Below are 9,359 nucleotides of genomic sequence, written 5' to 3'. Positions count from 1 at the left end.
TCCCTTTTTCATTTTACTGGTAAAACTTGGCTCAATATGGGTTGTCTGATGCATTTGAATGCTCAACATTGATTCATAAGTTATCAATGAAGAGAAAGGACAAAAATCAGCACATTACACTAGCAATAGCCAAATGCTCATGTATTTCTTAGGAAATATATGTAAGTGCCTAGTTAGGTAGAACCCTAATCTTTCATCTATTGTTTTCTCTTTGATTTAAATGGATTTAATCATGAAACATTCTGGAGACAAAAATGGCAACGAGGACTATAAGGAATTGTGAAACAAATGAATATTTAAGAAGCAGACGTAGTTCATATACATCTTACTCTCCTAAGCACGGAATCACCCCTGCTCCTCCAGTAGGTTCTTTAAGTCTTACCTGCAAAGGGAAGACCACTCACTCCAGGATGAATTGTAATAGCGATCCCTGGCCTGCACAGAGATCTTGCTCTTTGGCCCAGCCGCTGGAATCTGAATGGACTGCTCATCAGTGTCGTAGACCTGAACAGGGCACAGCTCCATCAGCAGATTGTAAAGGTCAAGCAGAGCATGCAATAACGTGCCAGACAGACTGCAACAAGCACACATAACTTAAAAACTCCACTGGCAGTCTGTTGTTTCCAAGGCACCAGTCTTCACCCACAGATACCAAAGTCATGAGGACCTGTGGAAACCTGAGCCTCAGTAGAAACAAACTAAAAAGCCCAATTTCCACTGGAGTTAGTGTTGTACAGTGATCCAAACCCCAATATTAAAACAAAGGGTTAACTTGTTTATCTGGGGGTTTCTCTTTTTAATTCTTCCAGAGTGGGAACCCTAAAAGACAGAAGTTGCTACTTTTCAGTATCGCTGAAATTTCCACTGAGGGCTTGTGGCTGATACAAGCAGCACCCCGTAGAGTCACCAGCTTCTCTACCTCAGGGACAGGGACCCTTCTAACACTACTAAAATGAAGGACTCGGCACTCGGGAAATGGCCCCATCTGCTGGTACAGGCTTGCTGGGATTTTTTTTTTTCGCTATAGGAAAAGACATCCTCTAGTGTGGTTTACAAACTGGAATGATCATTAATTATATTGGTTTACTTTTCTGACTGCTGGACCAAAGAAGAGCAGCACTGCAGTTAAGGCCTGCACTGTGGTCCACTGCTTTGTGTGTTTCTTTCTAGTTCTGCTTTTGATTTCTTTGTCAACCTGAGCAAATCACCATACTGCTGTCGTGTACCCTTCAATGTGTATCCATGAGCATTAGCAAACAAAGCAAAACCATTTTGTGATTTCAGACTAATGCAGAGTAGCAATGATTAGTTAACAAGTAACTAATAACTGGAAAGTGTGTGCCCAAGACTTTAGTCTGCATCAGTCCCCACAGAAATGCTACCAAATGAGTCACTGATTCCTTATTTGCCAAGTCACCTATAAAGAAAGTCTGAGCTACACAAGTACAAACACCACACAAGGAAACCAGTGCAACAGATCCTAGACTTCTTAGTTTGGAAATGGGGTTTTTCCCACATTAGGACCCACAGAGCCTACTAATGAATTAGTAAACACTTCTGTCACACTAGCACAGCTATGCAATGCTGGGCACAATTTTATCTCCCCAGTGACATCAGGGCTGCATCCACCCCAGAGTGTGTTGTTTGGATCTTACTGCTCACAGAACTAGGAAGGAGGTCTCTTAGTGCCAAGACAGAACCTTGTCACATTAGGGTCTCAGTACCTTTTTTTTTTAATTCTTACTTTTTTGAGTCCACGATTCTTGCATACTGAGTTTATATGATTTATACTGTCTGTTCAAGCAAGCAAATTGTGTTTCAAATGTTGTACCTCTACTTGGCTTTTGAATTTCTTTGTACTTTCAACTTTGACTCTGAAAGTCAAAGGGAAGTAGGACTTGGGTGTGCTCCATGTTCTGGGGTATGTCCAGGTCACTGTTCCATTTGTGGCTATGTACTGACATTGAGGTGGGTCAGGTTTTACTACAAGAGAAAATACAGAATTCACATTAGCAGCATAATATCTGATGTTGATATACTACTGTTTGTATTTTTATAAAACTAATATAAAACTAATATAAAACTTGATAAACTACTGTTGATAGTTTTATAGGAGTCATCTTTAGGAGCCCCCAAGATTAAGAGAGGGGTAGACATGATGGATAAGAACTGCCTTGTACACTTCTTAGGGAAAATTAAGCACACTCCCATAGTCTCTCTGGGTTAAGATCCTTCTTTTTCTTTGCCTGCAGGGTTGCAGAGGGCTCTGTTGGACACAGAGGAATGTATTTAGGCCCTGCTGACCTTTAGGACATGTAGCAAAACATCTGTTTCTTGTAGGATTCTGCTTCCTTTTCCCGTGCCCTGTGGCATCATGGACACAACTGGTCCTCTTCTTTCCTGTCGTTTTCTATTACCCTGCCCTGGATGCCTATCTGTAAGAATGGATCAGGGGGAAAGCATAGAGAGCATTAACCATGATCTGAATAAACCTGCAGCTCTCAGAGAAGAGCCTGCTGGGTTATTGGTTATTCTCTGACTTCTCCCACATACCCCTTACAAAACATCTCCATCTAATAGAGAAGGCTACAGAAACATCTCAGAGATGCAGGGTTTGAGGTCACAAGCTAGGAAAAAGTTGCTTCTTCACTTCCTCATCCTCTTCCGGACTGCTGCTATGATTTGTTTTCCCCTGTTCCTGTAACTGGGGGCTTGATACAGATTTACAGTAGAACAGGGCAGGGATTCCCAAGCTTGGTTTGATCAGCTCCCGTCATTAGTTCCACTATCGGCTGCAAGAATAAAGCTAAGACTTAATCACGATTCCAGGTCTACTCACTGATATCTCTGATGAAGAAGCTGCTAGTGTAGTTCTCATATTCCACCTCATCAATGACCTCCAGGAACACCTCAACTGGCTCATGCTCTTCAGCAAAGGGACAGTAGCTTTCTTTCTGGCACTGGGCTGTGTATTCAGTCACCGATGTATCAGTGTGAGCTACAGGGCTGCTGCAGATTACGTCTCCTTGAGAGCTGAATACAGAACAGAGAAAAGTACTGGAAATCCTGCCTTGTTCTGAGAACTCGTTGCCATAAGGATTCCATGGAGTTGGTAAGGTAATGTTCAGATGTTGCCTGGATCATTTTATGACTGTGCTTCAACAGCTACAGGATGGTGGGAGTTCTTATCTCTTTCTTACATTTTCAGTGCTGTATTACATATTAATGTAAATCACAAAAGCCTCCCTGTCTTAGCAGAAGGAATTAGGCTTTAAACCTAAACCAGGATATCTCGTTCCTTATTACCACTGTCCCATGACAAGCTCTAATACCTTATTTTGTTCCTGAGCCCTTTCCAAAACCTTGCTGGAAGAAACAAGGGAAGGTTAAAATGTATCCATTGGGAAATCAATAACAAAAGCCACCTATAAGGTACTACCTGAATCCAGTTCTATTTTTGCATTCAACAAAATAAAACACTTTGCAGTTGTTTCTTCTTTCACAAACTGAAGTGACATTTGCTTAAGCCCTCCATGTGTTGGAGAAACCCCCAAGAGTAGTGGGAGGTAGGAAATCCCCACAAGGTTCCCCTCACATATTTCCCTTGCAGGTTTCTGCAGCGTTCCTCAACAGAGACTCGTCAGTGGCATGTGGCTTCTGCAGTGGGTGCAGCCTCCCACTCCCCTCATTCTGCTGGATCTGCTGCGAAGGGACTCAGTACTATATTTGTTTCTGCTTTTGGCTCAACTTCCTCTCTCTCCCCAGCATGAACTGTTTTGTTATTGCTTAAGTTACTCTGTGGCTGTACTGTAGCAGCTGTAACAGTCCAGGGGGGGTTGGTCCATTTTCAAGCCTTTATTAATTTCTGAGCAACTTCCACGTCCTTATTAAAGTTAATCCCAGTGATGGCTCTAAACATTTTGCACATGTTCAGACTCTGGAAGTGGGATTCCTTGACTTCTGTATGTCCTCAACAGCCTAAAATCCAGGATATCCTACTGAGAGTAATACAAAGGGTGTTCCAGCCTTACTATGAGGTTGTTAAGGAAAGTACAAGCTTTTACCCTTTTAGACTTCTGATTGTGAACTTCACATTTGGAGTCTCATTTTCTGTCATCCACGAACATATGAAAATTCCAGAGTAGTTCTTTGCCTCACATTTTAAAAATGTCTTGTTTGGCTCTAGATGGAAAAAGACAGAAAACACGATTCATTTAGTCTTTTTGCCAAAAAGGTCAAAGCAGAGAGAAAACAGTGATTCAGTAGGCTCCTATGTACTTTGGCAGGTGGTGGGTACATCGGCAGACACAGTCTCATACCGCCCTTGGGCAGCCACCTGCAGTTAAAAGCCATATAACAACAGTTCACGAGTAGCTGAAGGCTGGTTTACATGGGCCCGCATTAACCACATCTACATGGCTATTGACAGGAGCTAGAGCGTACCCCAGCTCTTGCAGAGAGCTGTCAGTAAGAGATTTATATAGACAAATCCATTGTTCCTTTTGCAAGAAACCTTGCATCTATTCAGTTGGCAAAGCTCTGTATTTGTTACCCTGTGCATGAGAGTGCATGCGGTGGATCATCTCATCTCCTCACACACTGGGGCACTTGGTGGGGAATGTTTCCAGTGTGAGAAGTGAGGCCTCAGTACAGGTGTGTGTTTTGTTCCTGCTGCCCAGCTCTGTAAACTCTCTATATTGCACCCTGGATGTAGCTGACTGGCAGACCAGCCTACTGCATCTGGCATCTGGGCCCAGGAGTCAGGGAAAAAGCCTTGGAAGTTCTTGGCACAACAGTGAGGAACTGCAGTATGAGACACAGATGAGTGAGGTTCATGCAGAAAATGCAAAACATCACGGGCTTGTCCAGTGGGTTAATTGTAAAAGGAGAAGCCCAAATGACAGCACTTAAAATCTAGGCCAGTCCCTGGTCCCGTCAAATCATGCAGCCCTGGTTTTGTAAACCCTCTCCTGAGTGCTGGGTCTGTGAGATGGAGGCAAATCAAGTCACTTGATCCCCCTCCCCCGAAAAGCAGGGGTGTGGTATTGATGTTAATCTGATTCTAATTATTCCTGCCATCACTCCATTCTATAGGTCTAGAGAGTCTAAATTAATCCCATGGCAACTGATTCCTATGCTGCTCATCAGCTACTCCATGCACAAACCCACAAAAGTAACCCTTTGCCCTTCACTGTCAGTAAAACATTTGAAGAGGACACATTTTAGAGTGGATATTTCTCATGCATTTCTCCAGAGAGTTCCCTCTGGACCTCACAAAGCTCCAAGGCACAAAGCTGAGCAAGATACATCACAGCATGTGGTGACCGTACCGTCAAAGCTTTTCAGAATTGACCTTATCATTTGCCCATTGGAGTCTATTTTAGTTATGAGGAAGAAATCATAGCTGACGATTTCATGGGTATTAGCTGTCAGACAGGTATAGTTGCCAGCATCTGGGAATTCTTTCACTTCAGCAATCAGAGTCTTTCCAGTTCCTTTTAGCTCGGTGTCCTTTTTCCAGTACACTGGCACTGACTCATCAGATGTGTTACAGGTGAGCTCCACTCTTTTAGCTGGTGTCTCATCATTCCATTCCGAGTCTATGACGTACACTGGACATTGCAGAGAAAGACATGTTAGCAGCTACTCATACCTAACAATATAAAGATTGAACTGAGCCCCTTGTTTTCCAGCTCTACTTTGCAGGAAAACCACTAACAAATCTCTGGCTTTCCTGCCTCATCATCACCTGGAAATCTTAACTACAAGAAGAGGTTCGATTTAAAAATTTACTGTGTCTCTAGAACCTGCTGATCAATAGGGGGGACATTTTAATGGAAGAAGTGATTTTTTTCCCCATGTTCCCAGAGAATCTTACAGCAGTTCATAACCATGGGAAGTAGGCAGGTACCTTTATTTTAAAGGCGAGTACGCTAGCACACACTGAGCCCAGGTACTCCTCTTGCACATGGCCTGTGGACTTTCTTCACAGAATGGCAAGTAAAACCACTCCATGGTTTTAAAGCTAAGCTATGATTCTTTGCCCTCTTCAGCATCAAAGTCTGTGAGTAAGCAATGAGGTAGATGGGAGCTCTGGGTAAGTGGTTTGTATTTGCCTGTAGCCGTTGTTTTCCATTTTCTTCAGGGAACAACCCGTACTTCTATCACCCCCGTCCCAGTGGAGCCATTACTAAGAGATGGGGTATCACTGAGCTGAGATACAGCAGAGCCAAATGGACTGCAGCAGGGAGATGTGGTCTTCTAAATGCCATCTGGTAATTCTGAAATGCCCTGTTGGCCTTTCCCAATCAGAAGATACACCACATAACAAAATAACAATTCCATTAAAGAAACATTATCTTCTCTTGTCTCTTTGCTAGAGAACTTCACCTACATTTCTGTGTGGCATCAGTTCTCAAATGTAATTGATATTGCTCAGATACACGACTGCTGTCATGGGCTTCCCAACCATGCTCAGTGCCCTCAGAGACTATTCTACATGTAAGAAGTGGCAAAAATCTGTTTCTTAGTGCATCAACACCACAGCAAGTGCTCAGCTCAGGGAATCAGAATTCTAAGATCTTTTCACCAGAGCATCTCACTACCAGAATGAGAGCTTTAAGACTTTACCACTGAGAACACTAAGAAATACATGTCAAACACTGAACCTAGAATGACAGAAAACATGCAACTCGGGGTAGCTTGGAAACTTACCAAACTGCTTATGGATCTTTGAAGCACAGGCAAGGTAAATCTTAAACACTTCAAGCACAGATTATTCTCAATACTGAGAAACACAATTTCCAGCACCATGGCATTGCCCAGGGAACCCACAGGACAAATATTTTTTAAATGTAAAGATACAGGGAAAAGCAATTTAATTAGTTTTTGTAAATTAAAACACAATCAGATTGAGAATACTTTCCTCATGTTGATTAGGGTCCTTTTTGGATAATTGCAGTGAAGACAGACTGGATTATGGAGCTACACTGCATGAATAAGAGCAGCAAATTCGATTATCTGAATTTAGCTCAATTTTCTGGTGAGTTATTCAGAAGATTTGTTTCTTACTGACTCTGTATTTCTACAAATGTATTTACATTTAAGTTATTTACCAGAAAAGTTGGATAAGCTATGTCTCGGTTTTAGGTTTTACTGTGAAATATTCTTTTTGACAATTCTTCGCTTGTTTATTTGTGGGCTGTTACCTAAGTCACAAGATGCTGTTTCTGCTTCCAGACCTCATGACTGAAACAGAAGATCAGGGAGTGGGAAATAAAACAGTTTGTAATGCAAAAATTCAAGTGGCTGTTGTACAACATTTTAGAACTTCTAAGTATTTCTTCTAATAGTTGGCTAGTTATTCACAAGTTGGAAGAACCTTGACCTAAGATACTATAGCTAACAAATGCTGTGCTTGTGGACACAAGCATGATTCTGAAATACTCTTGTTACCTACATTAGCTGTAGGTGTCAGTAAGTGAAGACTGCTTACCATTTTCCCTCAGTTTCCACTGCGCTTCCAGAAGGGCAGCAAAGGAAAATAATGAAAGTATGGCAAATAGCAGGTGAGACATCTGCAGGGAAAAAACAAATCACTAAACTTCATTGAGGATTATTGAATGTGTACAGAAACCAAGCTCAGTCCTGGGCAGGATAACAACAAGACGGAGTTAGTTCCAGTAAACTAAGAACTCTTAGACTACATTAAAATTGAAAATCAGGTTTGTACTGGAGCTCAAGCTGAGATTTTGATTTGCTGGTTATCGACACCACAAACCAGTTTAGAGAAGAAATCATGGAACTTAGAGGAAATTGTTGTGTGCATAGGTGTCATGTGGTCAGGAGCTCAGAAGCATTCTCAGGTCCTTCAGTTAAATATTCCTCATGCAAGAAAAGTCCTGCTGATGTCAGTGAGGCTACTTGCATGAACAAGCCATTGGACTAAAGGATCAATAGACATTAAATCCCAGTCATACAAAGCTTGCAAGTATATTTCTTGGTTTAAGCATGTCAGTAGTCCTGCTAAAACAAAGGATTACAAATAAAATGAAGGACTGGCTAAAGTGTTTTGCTGGACTTTATTCTTCACCACCTCAGTGAGAACAAGTGACAGCAGCATCAGTAATGCAGTGTGGAGCTGGTGTCATAATACCCACCTGAGGCTGCATAGCTTGATTAATTTTGCAAACAATTTCAGGCAAAATTCCTACTGGATTCAGTGCCACAGCTATATTTGCAGAAATGGCTGGGTATGTATATCATTGCAGCTGTGTTCATTTGAGACATAAACTTATATCTCACATGGGAATATGTAAGTATTTGGCTGTATATACAGTATATAAATGTATATTTGTCCTGAATTCAAAACACAGCTAGAGCTCTTCATGAAATACAAACCATACTTGCCAAATATTGTAGCAGCACTGGCTTCATAAAAAACTTTGACGAGTTACAGTTTCAGACCTTTTCAACTGGGGATTAAGGCAAATGAACAGGAGTATGACTTAGAAAAAGAATGAAAAACATGAAATTAAGTGGGTTGGAGTTTTTTTTTCCTCCCAAACCAGTCTTTTTCAGGGAAAGGGGAGTAGTCCTGGTTTCTTCTCATATGCCATGAAACATATTCATTTGGTTTTATGGAGGAAGAGCATGTGTGTATTGGTATGTGTTCCAAATCTGTACTCACTGGCAGCTCCTGCTATTATTACAGTCATTGGTTGTGATCAGAAGTCAGCTGTCTCTGGATCAGTGCTAAGAAGGTCATCTGATTTTCTACCCTGCACAACGCAACTATTAATGGGACCAGAAGCTACAAGTACCCGGAGAGAGTATCTAGGAGAGGAACTAGCTCACACGGCATCTATGCTCAGAGAGAGGCAGAAGCCTCAGTAAAAAGCCAGATACTATCAGGCAGCCTATCGGCAGTATATTGCTTCATTAAAAGGCAACCATTCTTAGCTCCTGACGATTTTCCACTGTAGGCAGGATTATCTGTAATTTGTGAGAGAAAAACACATTTTGCAACTTTCTAAAAGATGCTTATTTCTTTCATTGTAACATGGCATCCGTCACTATGCTGATATCTGAAATATCAACTAAAGTCTGGAGGAGATGAGTGTAAAACATGCCTTCTGTTCTATATCAGCCTTTCATAAAAGCTTGAAACTTTGAAACTTGAAAACAGAAAATTTTCTCCTGGTTTTAGGGAGAAGATTCATAATTCAGGTTTTAGATGAAAAAAAGAAAAAAAAAATCATGGAAAATGATTCCATTTTGAAGACAGGGCAGAACAACCACCCCCACCCCCCTCAAAATTTTATTGCAGAATTAATCAGAGATAAACTCGGTTTCTAAAC

At 41.5% G+C, this 9,359-nt stretch overlaps 1 protein-coding gene across 1 annotated transcript; it reads right to left on the bottom strand.

Annotated features, from left to right (window-relative positions):
* Positions 1-360: 360 nt before the first annotated feature.
* IL12B (interleukin 12B) lies at positions 361-7,577 on the bottom strand. Its single transcript, XM_010016617.1, has 6 exons — positions 7,496-7,577; positions 5,331-5,612; positions 4,065-4,182; positions 2,840-3,033; positions 1,838-1,983; positions 361-504 (listed from the first exon to the last, which is right to left on the bottom strand). Exons 1-6 carry the CDS (start codon positions 7,575-7,577, stop codon positions 379-381), a joined length of 948 nt encoding a protein of 315 aa, XP_010014919.1. The 3' UTR covers positions 361-378.
* Positions 7,578-9,359: the final 1,782 nt, after the last annotated feature.

Source organism: Nestor notabilis, unplaced genomic scaffold, assembly GCF_000696875.1.
Source record: "Nestor notabilis isolate BGI_N333 unplaced genomic scaffold, ASM69687v1 scaffold31166, whole genome shotgun sequence".
NCBI lineage: Eukaryota > Metazoa > Chordata > Aves > Psittaciformes > Psittacidae > Nestor > Nestor notabilis.
Note: the sequence above shows the minus strand (reverse complement) of the source record. Positions and strands in the feature narration are given on the sequence as shown.